We start from the raw sequence: 25,974 nt of genomic DNA, 5'->3' as shown, positions 1-25,974 counted from the left end.
ATGTGATAGGTTGTGTAACCATAAAATGTCCGTCCACAATATGCAGCCTTCCCAAGAGGATTAGAAGCAAAATCTAGCAGAGCTACAGAATATAAGAGAGATGGGAGGCACCTTTAAGTGTAGCAATATGGTTACATTTAATGAAGGTTCAACATTTAGCAACTCACATGGTTGATGATTAAAATAGGCGCATCTAAGTATGCAGGAATCCGGGGTAAAGCTGTTCACATAGACCATCTTCTGATCCACCGGCTCTCACCACTGTCAGTCTGCAATCCTGACCGGGAAGAATAGCCTGCAGTAGAGTGATCTGAAAGTGAGGCTTTGAATCACTCGTGGAGTGCAGCAGGGAAGGGATGATGAAGATGGCTGTGCAGAGGATGGTCAATGTGGACAGCTTTACCCCAGATACCTGCAAACTTAGATGTGCCTATTTTAAACATCAACCATGTCAGTTGCTAAATGTTGAACCTTCATTAAATGTAACCATATTGCTACACTTCAGAGGCTCCTCTCTTCTTTTTTATACATGACGCTACTTGTATATCAAGACATCGCTTGTATATCAAGTCAAAATTTATTTAAAAAATTTGCTTGTCTTGCAAAGCGCTCTTAAACCAAGTTACTCTCAAACCAAGGTTTTACTGTATTTTGGAATGTGCTTGTACCGGAGTGATGCCTGCAGCTAGAGGCCTCACCCCGGTACCGGCGTTCATAGCCCACGGTCGGCTGTCTTGTAATGACAACCGATGAGGATGAGAAGCCGTTCGGCTGTCATTACAAGGACTGGGAGGGGACGCCCCCCCCCCCCCTCCCGCCACCTTCCCCGGCTCACCCGGGTCTCCCGTCCCACCGGAGACCCGGCCAATCAGCCTGCCTGGCTGCCGAAGACCCTATCAAAGCCACATTCGACTCTGATTGGGTCTCCATGCAAAAACCCGGAAGTGATGTCACGGGTACTGGCGCCAGATTAAAAAAAAAACGAAAGCATTCAAAACAGCCAAACTGTTTTTTAAATGTACGAAAATATCGGCCAATATCAGCCGATACCGATATGCATTGGCCAAAATATCGGCAACGACAAACCGATATCGGTTGATCACTAGTTATAACCCTCCCTTACTCTATCTAAAATGAAAAAAAAAAAAAATGTTTTGCCCATAGTTCTAATTTAAAGTATTGATGTTGATGTAGGTTATCTGGTTTTTGGGCAGGTGGCGTCTACACCCCAAAGGATCTCCCTGGTCTCCTTGTCTTGTGGCATAATGTAACAAAAATGAAAATTAAAACACCATACTACAGCTAAGAGGTCCAAATAGAATTGTATTTCAGAAAAAAAATCAGAGGACTATTCTTTGGATTGTCCCTCTGACTTTTAATGGCAGAAGGTTGTATCTGAACCTTTTTACATTGGTGTGGTTCTTCCATTTCTATTTTTGAATGGCCACAATGGCTACTTGACAGTGAAAGGGAAATCCAGGGACTTGGATGTAATTAGCTGAAAGATGAGCAAGCTCTGCGCTCTGCTGATGGTAAGAAGCACTGAGCATCAATAAAAGATGCCATCATGCTGTGTAAATTGAAATAGCCGAGTCTCAGCGGTGAACTGTGTCATGAATGTTATATCAAAAAACCTTTATCATTTTGAATTTGTTTACAGCAAATCTACGTATATACTGAAGAAGTACAATGTATAGCAGTGGCATACAACGCTCTATACTGTCTAAACCAGATGTTCATTTTTACACTACTTTAACCACCCTCTCTGGTGATTTACAATTTTTTTTTATTATTTATTTAGAATTTTTTATTTAGTTCCACTGTAAAGTGGAAGTCCAGTAATTTTTCTTAACAAACTTGACCCCTGGAAGATATACCCCCCTTCATGACCAGGCCATTTTATGCGATACGGCACTGCGTTAATTTAACTGACAATTGTGCAGTCGTGCGACACTGCACCCAACAGCTTTCTTTTGGTGGTATTTGATCACCTCTGCGTTTTTTTTTTTTTTTTTGCACAATAAACAAAAAAAGGCAGACAATTCTAAGTAAAAAAAAAAAAACAATATTTTTTACTTTCTGCTATAAAACATATCCAATAAAAAAAAATAAGATTTCTTCATCATTTTAGACCAATTTGTATTCTGCTGCATATTTTTGGTTAAAAAAAAATACCAATAAGTGTATATTGATTGGTTTGCGCAAAAGTTATTGAGTCTACAAACTAGGGGAAAGATTTATGTCATTTTTATTTATTTTTTACTAGTAATGGCGTGATCAGCGATTGGTTGCGATTGGTTTGCGCAAAAGTTGGCATCTACAAACTATGTGATATTTTTATTTGTTATGTATATTTATTATTTTTACTCATAATGGCAGTGATCAGCAACTTATAGCGGGATTGCAATATTGCGGCGGACAATTTTGACACTAACTGACACTTTTTGGGGGGACCAGTGACATTACTATAGTAATCAGTGCTAAAAATATGCGCTGTAACTGTACTAATGACACTGGCAGGGAAGGGGTTAACATCAGGGGTGATCGAAGGGTTAACTGTGTGTCTAGCTGGTATTTTCTTACAGTGGGGGGGGGGGGGTGCTTGTACTAGGGGAAGGCATAGATCAGTGTCCCTGCTTTGCAGAGACACAGGATCCATGCCTTCTGTACTGACAGAACGGCGATGTGCCTGGTTTACATAGGCAGATTGCCGCTCTCCCTCTGTACCAAAGCATCAGTGGGTGCCGGCGGACACCCGCGGCCCCAGACCCAGAAGTGCAGGATCACGTGCTAGGTACATGATCCTGCGCAGCAGGGCCACCTTGCCACCAGGTAAAAGTCAGCAGCTACAAATACTGTAACTGCTGACTTTTAGGAAACAGACACTCACCAGCCCAGGAGTCCAGAGCGGTGTTCACTGGTGCCGCCATCTTGGATATGGGAGCCAGCTGTGACTTCCTGCTTTTTCAAAACTGGCTCCTCACTGCGCATGTCAGATTGGTCCTGGGCCAAGCTTACGTAATTCTAACCTAGGTGAGATTTGCTGAAACGGGGCAGGTAACTGTCATGAGAGGGTACCCTCTCCCAGAAAAAAAAAAAAGAAAAAAAGCTTAGTGGGGGTAAAGGTGGATGAGGGGTATTTTCACTTTTTCATTGGCCAAAATATTCATTTATTCTGGCCAATGAAATGAAAAAACAGTTAGGCACTAAAAGTGCCTAGTGTTAATGTGTGTTTAGACATATTTACCTGCATTTCGGTGCATCAGGCGTTTTTTATAGTCAAAAACTCCACTCCTGAATGCACAAGTAATGAGTTATTTTCTGCCTCTAAACTGTAAATGCCAAGAGTGTGCATGAACACATAGGCTTACATGGAGGGGAGTTTAGGGGTTAAGAAAAAAAAAAAGCTTAAACGTCTGCAAACCAGCTTTTTTGAGCTCAAGTATGCAAGTATGCATGAGGCCTAATGAAGAAGTCTATTCACAACTTTTTGTTAAGTTTTGATAGAAAAGGGAAGAATTAAAACCATGGTCATGGTCTTGTCTTATTGTTTCTTTTTTTTTTTTTTGATTTTAGAGAATTCGTCTGACTTCCTGTCTCTGTCTATATACTACCCTAGCCTGTACCTATACTACCCTAGCTTGTCTATAGAATACCCTAGCCTGTACCTATACTACCCTAGCCTGTCCCTATACTATCCTAGCCTGTCCCTATACTATCCTAGCCTGTACCTATACTACCCTAGCCTGTCTATATACTACCCTAGCCTGTCAATATACTACCCTAGCCTTTACCTATACTACCCTAGCCTGTACCTATACTACCCTAGCCTGTACCTATACTACCCTAGCCTGTCTATATACTACCCTAGCCTGTCAATATACTACCCTAGCCTGTCTATAGAATACCCTAGCCTGTCTATATACTACCCTAGCCTGTACCTATACTACCCTAGCCTGTCCCTATACTACCCTAGCCTGTCCCTATACTACCCTAGCCTGTCCCTATACTACCCTAGCCTGTCTATATACTACCCTAACCTGCCCCTATACTACCCTAGCCTGTCTATATACTACCCTAGCCTGTACCTATACTACCCTAGTCTGTACCTATACTACCCTAGCCTGTCCCTATACTACCCTAGCCTGTCTATATACTACCCTAGCCTGTCTATATACTACCCTAGCCTGTCTAAATACCACAAAGGCCTGTCCATATACAGTACTACCCTAACCTGTCCATATACTACCCTAGCCTTTCTATGTACTTCTCTAGCCTGTCTCTTTACTACCCTAGCCTGTCTATATACTACCCTAGCCTGTCTATATACAGTACTACCCTAGCCTATCCCCATACCACCCTAACCTGTCCATATACTACCCTAGCCTGTCCCTATACTACCCTAGCCTGTCTATATACAGTACTACCCTAGCCTATCCCTAAACTACCTAGCCTGTCTATATACTACCATAGCCTGTCTATAGACTACCCTAGCTTGTCCATATATTACCCTAGCCTGTCTATATACAATACTACCCTAGCTTATCCCTATTCTACCCTAGCCTGTCCATATACTACCCTAGCCTGTCTATAGACTATCCTAGCCTGTCCATATACTACCCTAGCCTGTCCATATACTACCCTAGCCTGTCCCTATACTACCCTAGCTGGTCTATATACTACCCTAGCCTGTCTATATACTACCCTAGCCTGTCTATATACTACCCTAGCCTGTCCATATACTAAATTTACCTGTCTATTTACTACCCTAGCCTGTCCATATACTACCCTAGCCTGTCTATAGACTACCCTAGCCTGTCTATATACTACTCTAGCCTGTCTATATACTACCCTAGCCTGTCCATATACTACCCTAGCCTGTCCATATTCCTGCGGACCACGGCTGGCGTGAGGAAGCGAACCAGTGCTGCCACTATTTGTCTTCAGGCCGGGTCCAGAGGCACAGGTGTGGACCTGCGGACCACGGTTAAAGAAAAAGGTGGAGAGTTTCTGCCAAAATCTCCACCCGCCACCTCTTCTGTAAGCATGGGCAGGGCAAAGGGGCTGGGCTCAGGGGCAGAGCCAAAGGGGGGCAGCAAAATTAGGTTTCCGCCACTGGGGAGATCATGTGACCAGAGTAACCTTCAATTAGGTAAGTATAAGTATCTTCCTTCTACAGCAGTGGTCTCAAAACTGCAGCCCTTTGCTCGCCTTCATCTGGCCCTTGGGTTACTTTTCCTCCCACTGATACAAGACACTATTTCTTCCACTGACACCAAGAGTGGGGCATAATTCCTGGTGGTGACATCAACAAAGGGGCACTATTTCTCCCATTGACATCAATGATGGGGCACTATTCTTTAAACTGACACCAACGATGGGGATCTATTTCGCCCACTGACAGCAACAATGGGGCACTATTCCTTCCATTGATACCAATGATGGGTCATTATTCCTCCCACTGACCCCAACAATGGGGCACTATTCCTTCCATTGATACCAATGATGGGTCATTATTCCTCCCACTGACACTAATGATGGGATACTTTTCCTCCCACTAAATGCAAGGATTGGGCAAAGTTCCTACCACTAACATCTGCGATGGGGCGCTATTCCTCCCCCTAAGAGCCGGTTCACATAGGAGCGACCCGACTTGCCGGGGCGACCTGTGAAGTCGCGGTGCACAGCGCGCACCGCGACCTCGGAGCGCCATGCACAGACTTCATATCATTGAAGTCAATGCAGGTCGCTCCAGGTCGCCCCAAAGTAGTACATGACCCTTTTTCTAAGTCGGAGCGACTTGTGTCGCTCCTATTAGAACGGTTCCTGTGCTAATCTATGGCAGGCGACCCACGGCGACCTGTATTGTTTACTCCCACTGACACCAGGACAATTTTTACCCCCAATTTGCTACTATCCAGTCTGGCCCCCCTAAAATCTGAAGAACAATAAACTGGCCCTTTGTTTAGAAAGTTTGGAGACCCCTGTTCAACAGTATAGTTAGTATAGGCCTTTGAATGGGAATAGGAGAAGGGTTAAGTTTAGATTTCCCTTTTAACTACTGGATTCCCATCTAAAGAATATTTTTCCCTCACAGGCCTGAGGTTAGGAAAAACACAGATTGATGAATGCAGGGGCTCCGAATGCTGTACAATAAATACCAAAGGGCCACATGTCTGCCCTAGGGCTCAGGTTCAGCACCAGGAATACAGAGTACAGAACATAAATTATAAAGGTTTAGAACATTGGACACCACCCCGTCTTCTTCCCTTCTAAATCTGTCCGTACTCTCAAGACACTTCCAGGAGGAAAAGCAATGTTTATAGCAGCGACATCTTACTTCAGCATAAACAATAGAGGTTAAAAAGTCTAACAAAAGAAAAAGGAAATTAGCTTGGAAAGGAGCTGCAACCTCGCTAACAGTAAATATTGAAGCTACTTACGCTTTTTCCAGAAATGCGTCTCGGGACATGTTCTGTGCCAGTAGGTTTGTTGCCAGACTAAAAATCTCATCTGTCCACTCCTAAGTAGAGATAAAATAAACATGCTTTAGCTAAAGTAGGAAAGCCATAAGATGTTTAGTTTCATAGCTCCTCGTAGCCTACCAAATATTTTTTATGTTGCATGGAAAGGAGAAAACATTGGTGTAAACACCATCTTTTGGTGCAACACTTACCTTAGAACACTCAAAAAAAAGTAAGTATACTGTGACAGGAAGTCAGGTAAATCTGTGGGTGTTGTCACAGACGGGAAATACATTTCTGCCTTGTTTAGACAATTCACCAATTACTATTGGGTGTCGGCTGCAGAGGTAGCCAGAAAGGTGTAAGGATGTTGAAAAAGTTTCAGCTATTCAGGATGAGGCAATTAAGGCCTCTATAAGTTATCCAGAGGATGACTACTGATGGAATACCTCCTGGAGCTGTGTGCGTTAAGGAGAGCAGTGAGTTGAATGCCTCCTGGAGCTATGTGCGTTAAGGAGAGCAGTGAGGTGAATGCCTCCTGGAGCTGTGTGCATTAAGGAGAGCAGTGAGCTGAATGCCTCCTGGAGCTGTGTGCGTTAAGGAGAGCAGTGAGCTGAATGCCTCCTGGAGCTGTGTGCGTTAAGGAGAGCAGTGAGCTGAAATACTTCTGAAGGTGAAGTGTTGGATTTTTTCTGTGTGAAAAGAAAACAAAGACTATTGGTTTTCTGCTGCATGACCAGCAGTGTCTGCCCAGCAGTAGGTTGGGACAGACACCATAGGTAGGTTCCTGTGTGTGAAGGTAGATGCCCCAAGTGGCCAGGGTTTATTTTATGTTTGTTTTGAATTATGGATGCTTGCACTTGTTTGAAGAAAATTGGAAGAATAAACCATAGACTGTTGTTTTCAACCACTCCTCGGCTGTCTCTCTGTGTAACGAACCCCGCTACCGAGCTAACCCCTCACAATACATTATCGACACCTGATTTGAATGATTGCTCGGCACTGCTGCTCTGAAAGTACTGTGATTTCAGGACAGTATTGAAGAGGGTGTACAAGCAGAGACAAAAATTAGCATTACAATAGTCTGCTTGATACAGTTGAGATTGAACCCTAAAGCCTCGTACACACGCGTCGAAATTCGGCCGGGAATTTTCGTCCGACGACCGATCTGCTTGTTAGTATGATGCTTCCGACTTTTCGGCCGAAAAAATTCTGGTGCGCAGGCTATAAAATTTTTGTCCTCCCTCAAAACACGTCCGATTTTCGTGCAGTCAGCACAGATTTCGACAGGGAAAAATCTAATGAGCAAGACTGAGCTTGCTCAGAGAAGAAAGAACACAAAGAAAGTAAACCAACACATGACATCACTTCTGAAGTAGAATTTTGTCGTGCGGGAAAATTCGTGTGCAGTCTAGGCACATTCCAACCAACAAAACACAACTCTGGACAAAAGACGGACGACCGGTCGGCGGAAATTCGTTGCGTGTGTACTAGGCTTAAGAGCCCTGGTCTTCAAGAAATGTGGATATGCATGGGTGTAGCCAAATATGAGGAGTCCATTTGTTTAGCATCCTGATTCGGATACAAGTGTGATTACATTTCCAGTTCCCCTGTTTGATGTTCAAGTGGCCAAGGATTTGGTGGAAAGTCAAGAATGCACCTTACAATGGCCAGTTGGCAGTTTATAGGCGTAAAATAATATCTGTTTGTATGGCTAAAGACAGAGATATAATTTACCAAAAATACAGAATATTCACTAGTTGGCTTCTCTTCAAATGTGTGCTGAATGCCCTAAAGACACATACTTGTCTTGCAAACATGAGATTCTTGTTTTAGTTCATGCTCTGCATGGTAGCTGCGTGTTCTCCAGATGTGTGAGATTTTTTACCGGTGTTTGTTTCCTCCAACTATTAAAATATACTGACAAAACAGGTTATGAGAGGACCACAACCAATAATTTGTACAACACCTGGCAGATTTTCTACAACTGAAGCAACCATTTAGGACAGGGTTCCCAAAGTGGTCAATACTGACCACCAGACATGGGAGTAAGTCACACATGTGCAAGTCACAAGCAAGTCTCAAGTCTTAACCTTCAAGTCTCAAGCAAGTCCCAAGTTACTGTGGTGAAAAGCAATCAAGTCAAGTCGAGTCCCTGCTAAAAGTTGAGCAAATCATTTATTTTGGTCAAGTCACAAATCAAGTCAAAATACTGATCTACCCCAATTTTCACCTTTAAATCAGTTAAAAGTCAGTGGTCAGGAAATGTTTTGTTTTATTTTCAACATTAACAAAACTGCTTAGTGCTTTTTTTTTTTTTTTATATTGGCATATTAACCACTTGCCGACTGCCTCCTGTATATTTACTGCGGCACTCAGCCGCTTACAGGCAAAGCGAGGTAATACTACGTCGCTCGCCCACGAGCCTGTAGAGCGCCCGTCCCCGCTCGTTCCCCGCTGAGCCAGCGCGTGTGACCGGCAATCTCCCGCAGGAGAGGGAGAAAGACAGACGGCTGATGTAGGATCGTATGTCTCTGTGATTACATCAAAAGCCACGCCCCCCCCCCCCACAGTTAGAATCACGTCCCTAGGGACATACTTAACCCCTTGATCACCAGTAAAGTTCATTCCTTCCCTGCCAGTGTCATTTTTACAGTAACAGTGCATATGTATAGCACTGATTACTGTAGTAATGTCACTGGTACCCCCAAAAGTGTCAAAATGTCAGTCAGAGGTCCGATCTTTCCGCCGCAATGTCGCAGTCCCGCAAAAAAAAAAAAAAAAAATATGTAGCAGAAAACAAATTGGCCTAAAATGTTAAAAAATTTGGATTTTTACATTTTTTTTCCTGAGAATTTCATATAGAAAAATATGTGAAAAATATTGTTATTTTTTCAAAATTGTCGCTCTTTTTTTGTTTATAGCGCAAAAAATAAAAATCGCACAGGTGATCAAATACCACCGAAATAAATCTCTGTTTGTGGGAAAAAAAAGGACATCAATTTCATTTGGGTACAGCGTTGCACGACCGCGCAATTGAATTAAATTCACGCAGTGCCGATTCGCAAAATAGGGCCTGGTCTTTGAGCAGCCAAATCCTCCGGGGCTTAAGTGGTTAAAGAAACAGCTCAAAATCCTTTGTCCGGTCATGTTTCAACACCACAGTCACTAAAAACATGTTAAGTATTTCCATTGTTAAACAGCCAGTGTCCTAAAAATCAGAACACACTGAGGTGTTTTAAGTGACTGTGGTGTCAGAAACATAACAGGCACATTAATTTTGCTTTAACACATTTTGAGAAAATGCAAATATTTAATAACTTAAAAAAGTAAAGTAATTTCGAGTCATATGTCTCAAGTCAAAGTCAAGTCTCAAGTCATGAATACCAAGTCAAAGTCAAGTCGAGTCTTTTATTAATTTTAGTCAAGCAAGTCTCAAGTCCTCAAACTGGTGACTTAAGTCTGACTTAAGTCAAGTCATGTGACTCAAGTCCCCCACCTCTGCTGACCACTAGGGGTCAATGGAACTATCCAACGGGTCAATAACATATTTGGGGGTCAAAATTATATCAGTAAATGACCAGTGGTCAATAAATGGTTGATAAGCAATGAAAGGTTTACCAGGGTCAATTATTTTTTATGTCACAGTTGTGATCAGATGTTTAGTCCCTCTGTTTGGTGTTCAAGTGGTCAAGGATTTGGTGGAAAGTCAAGAATGCACCTTACAAGTACGGCCAGTTGGCAGTTTATAGGCGTAAAATAATATCTGTTTGTATGGCTAAAGACAGAGATATAATTTACCAAAAATACAGAATATTCACTATTTGGCTTCTCTTCAAATGTGTGTTGAATGCCCTAAAGACACACACTTGTCTTTCAAACATGAGATTCTCGTTTTAGTTCATGATCTGCATGGGAGTTGCGTGTTCTCCAGATGTGTGAGATTTTTTACCGGTGTTTGTTTCCTCCAACTATTAAAATATACTGACAAAACAGGTTATGAGAGGACCACAACCAATAATTTGCACAACACCTGGCAGATTTTTTACAACTGAAGCAACCATTTAGAACAGGGTTCACAAAGTGGTCACTTAAGGTGCATGCTGGGTCAGTGATGGCACAAGGGGGCGGTGCCACCAGGTGATGCCACGCTCCTTACCTATATAGGAACTCTCAAAGGTCGGAGCAAGTAGTGAAGCTTTTTTCTTTTTTTTTCTTCCTTTTTCAGGTCCGGCGGTGGCGGCGGCCTTCGTGATTGACGATGGATCTACATTGTCAAAATCTGTGTGAGTATATTTATTTCTTTTTGACACTTTTTTTGGTGAATGAGCGCTCATTCACATGGAGGGGGAGGGGAACTGGGATCTGGTGCTTTCTTGTTAAAAGGAGCTTCCAGGTTCTGATAAGGCCCCTGCCTGCAAACCCCCACAACCACAGCCCAGGGTTGTGGGGAAGAGGCCCTTCCCTTGTCCCCATCAACAGGGGGACAGGGTGCTTTGGGGCGGGGAGTCAGAGCCCCCCCTCAGCCCCAAGCATCCCCCCAAGTTGAGGGCATGTAGCCTGGTATGGTTCAGGAGGGGGGCACCCCCCTTTCCTGGCCTGCCATGCTGCATGCTCGGATAATCGCTGGTATGGATTTGGCGGGGGGGGCTACGCCATTTTTTTAAAAATCTTGTTGTGGGGGATTCCCTAAAATCCATACCAGACCTTTTCATTTAGCTGTCAGCAGGGAAGCTTGTTACCAGTTGTTGACTCATCTGTTGTTAAGGACGCCGCTGCCTGCTTACTGGCCCGATCCTTAACAACCAGCTATTCGTTGTGCCCTGATTGGGCAAAGGTTTGCCCAATAAGGGGTTAGAATTCACTGTGCAGCACGCAGTGCATTGTGGGGTGCTCGGTGGGCAAACATCCCGCGGAGCGCCCCGCAAATTCGGGTGTTCCCCGAAGAGGCCAACAGGCGATGTTCGGGCCGAACTTTTGCTTAGCCTGAACTGCTCACCCAACTCTAGTGTTCAGCTCTAAAGCGGTATTAAAACCAAAAGCTAAAATGTAATATATTGCAGTTTACCGATTTTTACTGTAGATGTGGTGGCTGCATTCGTTTTCTTTTTATAGCATTTTTTCCCCCTCTGTTTTCACCTGGTGATCTGGCCAGTAACCCACCTCCTGTATTAGAGTACCCCACCCCCCACTGAATGAAGAAGCACAGGGGCACCTTTGGATGGCAGTGATGCCAGTCTGGGGGGAGGGGAGTGTTAAATGGACTAAAAGATTAAAACACACTAACAAATTGAAGCCAAACTCTAGCTAACACTTTATTAGCAGTTACAGCAGTTTTTTTCCTTTTGGAACAAATGTTTTACTTAAATAAAGCACCCCTGTCAGTGTTAAATGGTTTGTCTTATCTCTGTAACTGATACATTTGCAGGAGAGCTTGTTATTTTGAAAAACAACAGACTTACTGGCTGGATCACTAGATGGAGGAATGACGGAAAACCTGAAAATAGAAACTAAGCGACCACATCTAAGAATTGGTAGGCTGCAATATAATAATATAGAATAATTGTGTCTTATTACTGCTTTAACACCCAATCATCTAGCAAAGTCTAAAATATCAAATTTGGTTTGACTGAACCCTCAATGGCTCGGTTAGGGATTAAAAAATAAAATGTATTCCTATGCCAGCAATGATTTACAATGATTCGGCTTCTGGGCCAAGTTTGTGGGTAATCATTGAATTCATTACCTCCGTTTACCTAATGAGCACCGTCTATTTGTTATGGTAAATATTAGCCATTACTAAATTACCGGTGCGGAAAAGTGAAACTCTTCAGCAAGACCCGCCTTGTGAAGATGAATGCTCTCCTCTATGACACACCGGCTCCGGCTATGGTGTACCTGTCTGCGAGCAATGCTCATTAGGGCTCTGGCAGTATGTAGTCATGGCAAGCTCCCTTATTGAGAGGGACATCAGTTTGAATTACTGATCCAGTTAGAGGAAAATGGAGACATAATTTGTGGGTTTCTCATTATTAAAAACAATCGTGCTTTCTTGGAAATGCATTAGCAGGCTAGAGAATGGAAGGCCTAATAAAGGCTGTGAGAAATATTCCTATTATTGCTATGAGCTGCAGTTCGGTGTCATAAATCCCTCAGCCAGACTATTCGTTCCAGATTTGCCAGGGCGCACACTGGCCTGCTGCATGGCAATTGTTCTAATACGGTATATCTATCAACACATCACAGGGATTTATTTCCTAGATTATATTTCCACTCCAATACAACGCGAGCATTTAGCATTTAAAGGGCAGGCATGTCTCCATTGCTGTCTGGAAACCGGCTGGCAGAACGTCAGCTAACCCCAGCAGGACTTTGACAGACAGCTCCCCGAGTCCCCCACTTTTAAGTACTCCATGTATTCCTTTGTAAAACTCACTAGATGGCACATGAAACAGTATTTCATTTTCACAAAGTAATCTCTCTCTCTCTCTCTCACCATCTCTGATCCCTCTCTCTCTCTCCACCCCTGATCTCTCTCTCCATCCCTGATCTCTCTCTCTCTATCCATCTCTGGTATCTCCTTTTCTCCCCACCCCTGATCTTTCTCTCACCACCCTTTATCTCTCTCTTACCACCCCTGATCTTTCTCACCACTCCTGATCTCTCTCTCTCTCTCTCTCCACCCCTGATCTCCTTCTCCCCACCCCTATCTCTCTCCACCCCTGATATCTCTCTCTCTACCCCTGATCTCTCTCTCTCTATCCCTGATCTCCCTCTCTCTCCCCTGATCCCTCTCTCTCTCTCCACCCCTGATCTCTCTCTCCATCCCTGATCTCTCTCTCTCTATCCATCTCTGGTATCTCCTTTTCTCCCCACCCCTGATCTTTCTCTCACCACCCCTGATCTCTCTCTTACCACCCCTGATCTTTCTCACCACTCCTGATCTCTCTCTCTCTCTCCACCCCTGATCTCCTTCTCCCCACCCCTATCTCTCTCCACCCCTGATATCTCCCTCTCTACCCCTGATCTCTCTCTCTCTCTCTATCCCTGATCTCCCTCTCTCTCCCCTGATCCCTCTCTCTCTCTCTCCACCCCTGATCTCTCTCTCTCTCTCCCTCCCCACCCCTATCTCTCTCCACCCCTGATATCTCCCTCTCTACCCCTGGTCTCTCTCTCTCTCCATCCCTGATCTCCCTCTCTCCCCACCCCTGATCTCTCCCCACCCCTGATCTCTCTCCATCTCTGATCTCCCTCTCTCTCCACCCCTGATCTCTCTCTCTCTCTATCCCTCTCTCTCCCCACCCCTAAGCTTTCTCTCTCTCTCACCACCCTTGATCTCTCTTTCTCCACCCCTGATCTCTATCATCACCCCTGATCTACTGGTTACCGACCTTTGGCATCTCCTTGACTATGCTTCAGCTTAATCCCTATCTGCTACTGGACTCTGACTTGCTCACCTCCTGGTGGGGCGATCTTGAGGACCGCAACCTGGTGCTAACACGCAGCAAAATCCATCTCCACCTTCAGGAGCGCTGGTGAAGACCAGTTAGTACTTAGACTCCGCGCCTCAGGTGAGCCTGCGTCATCTGCCTGGGTGACCTACCAGTGTTCCTATCCTGCTGGTTCCTGTGTGACCTGCGACTGCTATAGCTACTGGTCTTTGAGCCTGACCCCGGATCGTGACACCACCCACAATACCTCTCTCTCTCTCCATCCCTGATCTCTCTCTCCATCCCTGATCTCTCTCTCTCTTCCCCCTTGATCTCTCTCTATCTCTCTGATCTCTCTCTACCCCTGATGTCTCTTTCTCTCTCTCTACCCCTGATCTCTCTCTCCACCCTTGATCACTCTCTCGCCACCGCTGATCTCTCTCTCTCTCTCCCTCACTCTACCCCTGATCTCTCTCTTTCTTCACCTCTGATTTCTCTCTCTCTCTCTCTCCATCGCTGATCTCTCTCCACCCCTGATCTCTCTCTCTCTATCTCCCTATCCCTGATCTCTCTCTCCACTCCTAATCTCTCTATTTCTCTACCCCTGATCTCTCTCTCTCCACCCCTGATCTCTCTCTCTCTCCATCCCTGATCTCTCTCTCCACCCCAATCTCTCTCTCTACTCCTGATCCCTCTCATAACCCCTAAACTCTCTCAACCCTTGATTTCTCTCTCTCTCTACCCCTGATTTCTTTCTCTCACCGCCCCTGATCTCTTTCTCTCTCCACTCCTGATCTCTCCCTCTTGCCATGTTTCCAGGGCAGCCAGCACACCAGTCCTTTTTTCTTCCATCCCAGAATGTGGATGGAAGGGCCAAGGTCATCATGCAGAATGAAGAGACCAGTGGTAGCTGTTGGCACCACACTGGCGGAAGGAGCTGTCCTCCAGTCCTTCTATCTTCCATCCTGGAATGTGAATGATTAGTCCACAGTCATTGTGTACAGTGCAGAGGCTAGCTGTAGCCACTGGCCCTAAATTGGCAAAAGCAGCAATCCACTGTTCCTCCTCTCTTTCACCTTGGAATGTGGATGGCCAATCCAACATCATGTAGAATGCAGGACCAATAGCAGCCTTTGCACCACTCTTGTAAGACCGCCAGTCCACCAGTCCTCCTTTCTTCCATTTTAGAATGTGGATGGGCAGTTCAATGTCATCATATATAATTCAGAGACCAATGGTAGCCACTGGGCCCACAATGGTAAGAAGGGACGGTGATGCAAACAGAGGCTGGGAAGAACAGAGGCTTTGTGGGCTGGTCACCACAAATTGGCAGGGATGAAGACTCCCCAATAATGGAGTTAAGTAGGTATTTCTAAGGGTTTCAAAATACCCTTGAAAAGAAGAGCAATGTACTCTACATCACCTGGGGGGCACAATTTTTATAATTTCTTAACTACTCAAAGTTGACTAGCATGAGGAGCCATTTTTGTCTTTATGCAGTTGCAATAGTTTCTAACTAATTCACAGTTGATTTAATTTGTTCCCTGAACTAAAGGGATATTAAAAGGTAGATATTTTTTGTTTAAAAATAACAAACCAGTTATACTTACCTGCTCTATATAATGGTTTTGCACAGAGCAGCCCTGATCCTCCACCTGTGCTCCTGACCCCTCCCCCCAGCTGAGTGCCCCCATAGCAAGCAGCTTGCTACGGATGCATCCAAGCAGGCTCGTTCCCGAGCCACTGCTTTGTGTGTCGAATCACACATGGAGCGTGGCTCGCCCTCGCCCCTGCTCTCTTTTTTATTGGTTCACTGGCTGTGATTGACAGTAGCGGGGGGGGGGGGGGGCAATGGCTACTGCTGTGGAGACCCAGGAGAGCCAAGGCTCTCTTGCACATTGCTGAATCGAGTTCAGGTAATTTTTAGAGGGGAGGGGGCCCGGGGAGCTGCTGCACACAGAAGATTTTTCACCTTCATGCATTGTTGCATAGTTGCATAGTTAGTCAGGTTGAAAAAAAAGAGACAAGTCCATCTGGCTCAACCAATAAAAAAAAAAAAAAAAATCAGTAATGAAAACCCAACCATACAATCCCATATACACAATCCTATACTCGCAGTTGATCCAGAGGAAGGTGAAAAAACCCCAGCAAAGCATGATCCAATTTTCTACAGAAGGGGTAAAAAAATGCTTCCTGATCCCCAGAGAAGCAATCAGATATTCCCTGGATCAACTTTACCTATAAATATTAGTATCCGCTTACATTAAGTACACCCAGGAAAGAATCCAGGCCTTTTTTAAAGCAATCTAGTGAGCTGGCCAGAACCACCTCTGGAGGGAGTCTATTCCACATTTTCACAGCTCTTATGGTGAAGAAACCCTTCTGTATTTGGAGATGAAATCTGTTTTCCTCTAGATGTAAAGAGCGCCCCCTTGTCCTCTGTGTTGACCTTAAAGTGAACAACTCAACACCAAGTTCACTATATGGACACCTTATGTATTTATACATGGTGATCATATCCCCCCTTTATCTCCTCTTCTCAAGAGAGAATAAATTCAGTTCCTTTAATCTTTTCTCATAGCTGAGCTCCTCCATGCCTCTTATCAGTTTGGTTGCCCTTCTCTGCACTTTCTCCAGTTCCCTGATATCCTTTTTATGCCTTTACAACCACTTTAACTCTTTAATTGTCTGTTAAGCCCAATAAAACTACTGTAATTGCACCAGGAAGGGTCAATTATCAAACCATTAGATCTTGAACTATAATGTTTAGCTGGAATCACTGTAATATTCTATTCTTGCCCTCCAGCCCTAAAATATGCCCAGACTTATAATCAGAAACATAACTGCAGATTAAATATTTTTAAACACAAAAGTGAAAACATTTGCTCATGTGCATCTACTGCATGAAAGATTGCTAAGCATCATTTCACAATATATTTTTTAATTGTCCCAATATATCAGACGCTGTAGAGCTGAGCATCAACGACAGTTCAGACTATTCATCACTCTCCTTACAATTTGCTGAGTGTCTACCTTGTAATGTCAGACATTGATCCTAATCACTTCTGACGTTGTATGTCATACAAGCGGACCTGAGGTTCAACAGGGTGACATATTGAAGGCTGGGGAGATATTAATGTACAGTACTAGACACTGCACTTTTAGAACTCTCTGCTCAGTCATGTGACTCATGTCTAATGATAAGCCGTGTCGGAGATTCATCGTACACTACAGCACAAAATGTGGTCTTTTCTTAACCTTTAAAAAGAAATTAAGCAATCGCTGTAAATGAAGATGTGAAATAGGGAAGGAATGGTGTATATAGTATATCAAATGACCACATTACAGGTGCGAAAAATCTGTAAACAAGATCCCATTGCATATTTACTCTTTAACCTGCCTTGCCTATTGGCACCAAGTGGCAGGTATAGCCGGATTGTTGGACATAACATAAAACCCATTTCTTGACATCAGATGAAGACTTAACATCCATCTGGTAGAACTTGTGAACTGAAGACCAGGTGGCAGCCTTAATAATCTGAGAAATAGCTCCTTCATGCCAAAAAACCCAAGAAACACTGGCAAAAAATGTTTTTTCTTTTATTGGGTTCCTCATTTGCTAATCCTTGGTTGAACCCCTTTTTGCCTTCAGAATTGCCTTCATTCTTCGTGGCATAGATTCAACAAAGTGTTGGAAACATTCCTCAGAGATTTTGCTCCAGTAGTTACATGATAGCATCCACCACATTCCACCACATCCCAAAGGTGCTCCATTGGATTGAGGTCTAGTAACTGTGGAGGCCATTGGATTACAGAAAACTCATTGTCATTTGAAAAAAACAGTGGTGAGATGATTGGAGCTTTGTGACATGGTGCTGTATCCTGCTGGAAGGAGCCATCAGAAGATGGGTACACTGTAGTCATATAGGGATGGACATGGTCAGCAACAATACTCAGGTTTTAAGGGGCCCAAAATGTGCCAAGAAAAAATCCCCCACGCCATTTTACCACCACCACCAGCCTGAACTGTTGGATGGATCCATGCTTTCATGTTGTATACTTCAGCAAGTCGTCTTCACCATGTCTAGATGCCTAAATGCATTGAGTTGCTGCCATGTCTTCAGCTGAGTTACCAAGCAGTCGAACAGGTGTACATATTGCAGTGGCCGGTAAGTTCTATGTTGACTCACGTCAATCCGCCGGCAGTTGCTACAGTAATACACACACAGTAATACAGGCAAGAAAGTGGCTAATGAGTGTATATCTTCCAGCACGTCACTCAGCCGGCTGTTGATTGAAGATCTTCGTAGGAAAAAAAAACAGGAAAAAGGAGAAAAAAGACTATGGGACCAAAGGTTCCAAGCAGGAAGCTATGTTGTAGCCTTCAGAAGCCATCCTTGCCTGTCCCAACCCCCTACCCCCCAGTGCCTGTAAGGGTTTAGGTAACATGCTCCCCACCCCCTGCCTTTTTAGTGACGGTACTTGTCTCAGGCAAGTGCATGATGCTGGAGGTGAGTACTGTTAATCAAGGTTCATTTATTATTCTTCTACTGGCTAGTTGTGTGGTCGAACACAGCAGCGGGGGAGGGGGAGACAATACGTGCTGTCAACCACACTCTCCAGACTTATACAAAAGATGGGACAAAGTGCTACATGCATTTTGCCCCTGGGGGTCAGAAGCAACTAAAAACAGTTCTTTTTTTCATTTAGCTTGAGTCAACAAACCATGCACCGTTCCAGGTTGCCACTCACTCTATAGATGCCACACCCCTCCACAATCTTGCAAGGTGTAAGCCTGGCCCACCAGACACCACTGAATCTTCCACACAACTGCGTTATTCTTTGTTTCCCCAACTACTGCATGATGTCCATGTATGGCTTTCTATCCCCCAATACTGCATGATGTCCATGTATGGCTTTCTTTCCCCCAATACTGCATGATGTCCATGTATGGCTTTCTTTCCCTCAATACTGCATGATGTCCATGTATGGCTTTCTTTCCCCCAATACTGCATGATGTCCATGTATAGCTTTGTATGAAATATAGTGACAAGAAGTGCAGCCATCCGGATTTTGTTTGCATATTTTAACTAGAGCTTTGTGATATAATTATTTAATTTTTATCAATGGTTTACCTGGTAAAACAATCTGCTTTCATGTTTTTTTTACCTGTCTCTTAGACCAGTGTTCCTCAACATACCCCAGAGGATGTCCATGTGGACGAAACGTACGTGGGGTTGGATTCAGTTTATTCCATGGTATTGAGTCTGTTGAAGACCATTTATGATCACATTTAAGTTGCCTTCTATTTGCACAGAAAGTGTAAGTGTTCTACTTTTAATAAAGCCTAGTCTTGGTGATATTCCACTATGAGGAGACTTTCTTTTTCTGGTTATCTGAGAGATTCGAAGAGACGCTACCAACCTCCTAATGATGTTGCACTATTAAGATTTAAAGCTCTCTGCTTATATGACTCTTTGCTATCCGCATTAGAGTCCACAATTTCTGGTAAGCGCTTCTGACTTCCCTTCATAGTGATGGTCGCACCTGTGGTGACATCTTTCTACCTCTGAACACAGACTGTCCCCTATTTTTTATTATATGGACTTTATTTTTTATTTGAACTCTGTTTGTCTATGTTTCAAGGACTTGCACGTTTATAATATTATTTTGTAATGCTTATGAACACTTTATTGTGTTTATTTTGCACATATAGCACTTTGCACTTTGTTTGCTTTTTGCACAGACATATACTATTGTGATATGGTTATATATGTAGCACTTTACATGTCAGAGCATTCTGACACTTTTCTCGTTTATAGCACAGCACTTGTTTTGGATTTTCCTCAACCAGGTTGGGCCATTTGGGTCCCTCTGGGAAGCCCCAAGCACGGGACATAGGCCCCTTTCACATGGGCGATCCGATCCGCCTGTCAGTTTTTCAGGCGGACCTGATTGGATGCTCCATGTATCCCTAAGGGGCAGCAGGTGTGTCAGACATCTCCGCTGACACCCGCTGCTATCCGATCCTGTCCATGAAATCCGGACGCATGGAAACCCTATTTTCCATCCGTCTGGAGGATCTGATCGGATGGGATCGGATGAGAACGGACTGGCGGTCCGTTCTCATCCGATCTCCCCATAGAGGATAGCAGGGATCTGACAGCTCCGTCTCTGCACACAGAGCGGAGACGGAGCTGTCATCCGCCTGCTCAGCGGGAATCGGCAGATCGATGGTAAACAGGACAAATAGAGAGGGTGAATCTCCTTAACCACTTCCTGCCTGCGCTATAGGCGAAAGACGGCTACAGCGCGGGCTTACTTTGCCGGGAGGGCGTCCATGGACCGTGATCACTCCTTCTGTGGCATGCAGGCGGCGTGCTCTGTGACCGCTGTGTCCTTCGGACACAGCTGATCAAAGATTGAGATAAAGAGCCAATCACAGCGGCTCTTTACCACCTGATTAGCTGTGTCCAATGATGGCTGATCACAATGTAAACACATGCCAGTTATCGTCATTTCTTTCCTCACACTGAGGAAAGGAATGACAGAGAGGAGAAGAGAGCCAATAACTGGCTTGTGTAAAAGGGACATCTATACTGATAATCAGGGCACTGGGTATTAGTGTCCTGATTATCAGTGCAGTCCCAACAGTACCCACTAGTGCTCCCAAACAGTACCCATCAGTGCTTCCCATCAGTGTCTCCTTATCAGTGTCACCTATCACTGATGTCTATCAGTGCCGTCTACCAATACCCAGTACCTATTAGTGCCCATCAGTGCCATCTATCAGTGCCGCCTATTAGTGTCCTTCCGTGACGCCTATCAATGCCCATAAGTACCGCCTATGAGTGCTTATCAGTGCCTACCAGTGCCACCTCATTAATGCCAATCAGTGCAGCCTATCAGTGCCCATCAGTGCCGCCTCATCAGTGGCCACCAGTGCCCATCAGTGCAGCCCCATCAGTGCCCATCAGTGTAGTCCCATCAGTGCACATCAGTGAAGGAGAAAAAAAAAAACCTGTTTGCAAAATTTCATTTTTCTGTTTGTTTAGCATAAAATAAAAACCCCAGTAGTGATTAAATTCCACCAAAAGAAAAAACTCTACCTGCGTGAAAGAAATAATAAAAATTTAATATGAGTACAGTGTTGCATGACCGTGCAATTGTCATTCAAAGTGTGAGAGCGCTGAAAGCTGAAAATTGGCCTGGACAGGAAGGGTGTACTTCAGGCAAGTGGTTAATGGGGGAACAGACAGCAATAAGACTGACAAATATCATAATCTCTCTGAACTATCCAAAACTAAGAAAAAAAAGGTTACACTTGAAGTTTCCTATTTTTTCTAGAATTTGGCAATAGCAGTCTATCTCCTTAGTATAGATTTCTTAACCACTTGCCGACCAGCCGCCGTCGATATACGGCGGCGGGTTCCCGCAAACCACCGTACCTGTACGGCGGTTCGGGGAAGCAATCCTGGGGATGCGTGCGCCCATTTGGCAGCGGGGAAGCTGATCCCCGGGGCCAGCATCCGCGATTGCCGCCGGGCCACCCGCAATCATTCCCTGTGAAGTGTGAAGAGAGAACGGACGGTCTGCTGATGTAAACACAGCAGACCGTTGTTCTCTCAGGAATCAATGCAGAGCTCCTGTGTTCCTCCTATTTAGGATCACATGTCTCTGTTTTGATGTCACAAGCCCATCCCCTGCACAGTTAGAAAGCACTCCCCTAGGCTCACATTTAACCCTTTGATCGCCCATGGGTTAACCCCTTCCCTGCCAGTTTCATTATTACAGTAACAGTGCATATTTTTAGCACTGATTACTGTTGTAATGTCACTGGTCCCCACAAAAGTGTCAAAAATGTCAGTTAAGGGTCCGATCAGTCCCTCTAAAAATCGCTGATCGCCACCATTGCTAGTAAAAAAATAAATAAAAATGACAAAAAAAATCTTTCCCCTAGTTTGTAGACGCAAAAATTTTTGCACAAACCAATCAAAATACACTTATCACGATTTTTATTGCCAAAAATATGTAGCAGAATACAAACTGGCCTAAAATGATGAAAAATTTTGATTTTTAAATATTTTTTATTGGAAATGTTATATATGTATATATAATATAATAATGTATATATAATAATGTATTTATAAAGTGAAAAATATTGGGGGTTTTTTTCAGAATTGTCACACTTTTTTTGTTTAGGCCCCATGCACACAGGGCGTCAGAAAAAACGAGCTGCAGAGCCAGTTCTAACGCCTGGAAAAAGCAGCTGTAAAAACATGCTTTTAGTAGCTTTTTCCATTAGTGTTATTGCACGTTTGGCCACGTTGGCTTTTAGCAGCGTTTTTCTGCCTCCATTCAAAATCAGTGGTTGCCTAGGAGCCGTCTTTGATACGGCTTTCAGCCCACTGATTTGAATGGAAGTCGCATCACAAGTCGGATCAGGATGATCCGACTTGTGGTGAGACTTGCGCTCAGAGGATCTTGAGGGGGGAACTCCATGCCAAAATTGGAAAAAAACAGCATGGGGGTCCCCCCCAGGTTCCAAAACAGGCCCTTATCCGAGCATGCAGCCCGGCAGGTCAGGAAAGGGGAGGGGACGAGCAAGAGGCCCTACCCCCCCTGGACCATACCAGGCCACACGCCCTTAACATGGGGGGGGGGGGTGGGTGCATTGGGGCAGGGGGAGCTCTGCACCCCCCACCCCAAAGTACCTTGTCCCCATATTGATGAGGACAAGGGCCTCTTCCCGACAACCCTGGGTGGTGGTTGTGGGGGGTCTGAGGGCAGGGGGCTTATAGGAATCTGGATAACCCCTGTAACAAGGGGGCCCCCCAGATCCCGGACCCCTCCCTATGTAAATGGATATGGGGTACATTGTACCCCTACCCATTCACCCCATAAAAGGGAGTGTATGTAAATAATGACAGGAGATGCTTTGAGAAGTCCGTCATGACAGTATTCACCGTCACTGGAATTTAAAGACAGATAAGTAATGGTTTGGATTGCTTCATATTTGCCAGCAATATCTCCATATAGAAATATTAAGATGTATTCCCATTTGCCATGAAATCTATAATTCCTAAATGCTGTGTATATTACATATCTTTCAATGTCAGCAAGGTTTTTCTTTTGTTTGTGTATTGGGAGGGAATGTGGATTGCCCTGTCTCATTGCAAGTGCTAATGACCTCCCATTGTTCTGTGTCTGGCTATTGTGTACATTGATTGTCCCCTGGGGGTTTCTGTCTCATTACACATAACAGTCCTTCTACTCAAGCTATCGGACCAATCCCTGCTGACTCATTTTCAAGTCCTCATTTGCATGGCTAACGAGGACCTAAAGGAGAACGGCATGTACTTTGCAATTGACCAATGGGAAAGCAGTTGTTGGGAGCAGGATGTTCCAAATTCTGTATAAAAGTGTGTTGTGTACTTCCAATAAACGTCTTCCTGTTTGAACTTACATACAGCCTGCCTGGTGTTTGTTCTAATGGATTCCGAACGGCACATAGCTGTAGTTCGGATCCCGGAGCCTTGGTTGATCAAACCATCAGACGTTGCGATCTGCAAGCTGACTCACTAGAAACAGAGGAGTGTCGGGAGAGCCGAAGCGAGCGAGCAAGGGTCTCGTCACATTGGTGGCATTGGTGGGATTTGCTCTCCAGTTACTGGGACACTCCAAACCACCACAGTCAATGACCAGCTATGCAGCATGCAGGAGAGCCACGCTGAAAGACTAACTTGAGAGCCGCGGAGGGACCGGTGGGACAAAGAACAAGGCCACCCTGATCAGTGAGCTAGCCGAGATGGATCAGAGGGAGGGTGATGCAGGACCACGGTCAGTTGAAGACTTGTTTCAGCAACGAGTTTGAGAGCGGTTGGCATTATATGGTGCTAACCCATACAGAATGCCATTAGAGACATCCAGCTGCAGGATGAGCGACAAGAGAAAGAACTAGAATGACAAGAGAGGGAACGAGAGCGGCAACATGAGCAGAGAATGGCAGAAATATGGCAATCTGAGAAAACGCCTAAAGATGCAGCATCCCCATATGAGGAGGAGTTTCTCTGGAGGTTGCAGCAACACTTGGTCCAACAGGATGGGCCTGTATCAGAGGAAGCCATACTGGACTGGAGAGATTTCACTCGAAAGGAAATGTGGTATGAGGCCTTAGAGGATGTGCAGTGGAGGCGGAGAGAGAACCTTCCCAGCGAAGAACAGCGGTTCCAGGTATACATTGCCCTGCAGTTACCTTTCCTAGGAGAGCAACCCCTGGATGAGTGGGTGACGGAGCTGTGGAACCTGATTTGGAAGGAGATGTGGCTGGATGAAGCTTACCGGGCACTAAAGTGGTATGCCACCAGCTACGACCACTGGATGGCTGACAACAATATGCCGGAAGGTGAGGACTATAGTGGCCCGGGCTTGCTGTGGAAGGCCTTTGAGGAGAGGGACTTTGGATGTCCAGCAGAGTTTCGGCGCTGGGAAATCCAGGACACCAGGGAAGCCCTACTGGTTCTCCCCAAAGCGGATGACTTGGGGTCAGACCTGATTCATCTGGTCGGAATGGAGTGGAAACTGGAGCAGGACTACCAACGCCTGCTCTGCTCCATTCCACCCCAATCTACCCTGCAAGCAGAGCCGGAGTCCTGGGTGGCAGATCCAGACCCACAACCCTTCAGTTGGAGAGACAGTACAGACTGGTGGTACTGGGAAGACCCACCGATGGCAGGTGAAGATGGGACCGAGGTCTCTCTACCGGCCCTACAGGGAGGCTGGGCAGCCGGCCCAGGTCCCCAGCTACAGCAGGAGTTACAGGAAGCCGAAGGTGTCGTTCTTCCTTCCAAGCAGCAGTGTTCCTTCCATGGAGAGGAGACAACTATTCCTTCTCCCCAACCACAGGGAGACAACAGCCCTGACCCCAATGGTGCAGATGGGATCGCGGTCTCTGCACCAGACCTACAGGGATGCTGGGCGGCCGGTCCAGATCCCCAACCTACCCCGCAGGAATACCAGGGGGAGGAGGTAAGCGATTCCTCCTCTCTACAGCAGATCCCCAACCAGGTTCTGGGGGTAGTATTCGCCAACCCCAACCCAGCAGAAGAGCTGGCAACAGGGCAGAGTGCTACCAGCCTCTGCCCAGCACCTGCAAAAGCTACAGTCCTCATTTGTACACCCCAGGGATGCTGGACAGTCGGCCCAGATCCCCAACAGCCACACAAAGTGAGCCCCACCACCCTGTCTTCTCTCCAGCGGCTGAAAGGACTCCCAGGAGAAGGGCCAGTCCACACTTATCCACAGCAGCGGGTATGTTCTGCGAGAGAGGCAGAGGTTGGCTGGGTGAGTAACACTGTTTTCCCGACAATTTGTTTGGGGTACTGGGTGTGTGCAGACATTGGAAGGGCCCGTGGAACACAGCCTACCTTAGAAAGGTTGGAAAGTTCTTCTCTCAGCCTACTAGGCTCCTCTAATGTCTAAATCACCCTGTGTCTTTTAGGGACACAGGGTGCCCAAGAAACCCAGTCTGGCCTGCCCAAACCAGACTTTCACAGACTAATTGGCTATGAGAGCTCCATGCGCCTTGCCAAGACAAACTTACAAACTATGTGGAACTTTGTCAAGGAAGCTGCCATGATGGAAGGACTCTTTGGGACTTGTTACCCGACTAACTCAGGCACAGACCGATTGGAGGTCTGGTACCTGGATTAGTCTACCTTTGGGGGGAAGATATGTGACAGTATTCACCGTCACTGGAATTTAAAGACAGATAAGTAATGGTTTGGATTGCTTCATATTTGCCAGCAATATCGCCATATAGAAATATTAAGATGTATTCCCATTTGCCATGAAATCTATAATTCCTAAATGCTGTGTATATTACATAGCTTTCAATGTCAGCAAGGTTTTTCTTTTGTTTGTGTATTGGGAGGGAATGTGGATTGCCCTGTCTCATTGTAAGTGTGTAACGCTCCTGCGTTTTAAGTATGATGTGGATTTTCAGCTGCAGAAATATTCCACTTCAGTAGTCATGTAGAGAAACGCTGAGACACCATTCCCAACTCTCAATGACTCATCAT

At 45.1% G+C, this 25,974-nt stretch overlaps 1 protein-coding gene across 1 annotated transcript in view; it reads right to left on the bottom strand.

The window, feature by feature from the left end:
• The window catches only part of PLCB1 (phospholipase C beta 1), a 1,154,983-nt gene that overhangs the window by 488,187 nt on the left and 640,822 nt on the right, over nucleotides 1-25,974 (bottom strand). Inside the window, exon 5 of the mRNA XM_082249959.1 lies at nucleotides 6,444-6,523. Within this exon, the coding sequence (XP_082106085.1) occupies nucleotides 6,444-6,523 (80 nt within the window). The remainder of the gene's footprint in view (nucleotides 1-6,443; nucleotides 6,524-25,974) is intronic.

Source organism: Pelophylax lessonae (assembly GCF_965119305.1).
Source record: "Pelophylax lessonae genome assembly, chromosome: 3".
NCBI lineage: Eukaryota > Metazoa > Chordata > Amphibia > Anura > Ranidae > Pelophylax > Pelophylax lessonae.
Note: the sequence above shows the minus strand (reverse complement) of the source record. Positions and strands in the feature narration are given on the sequence as shown.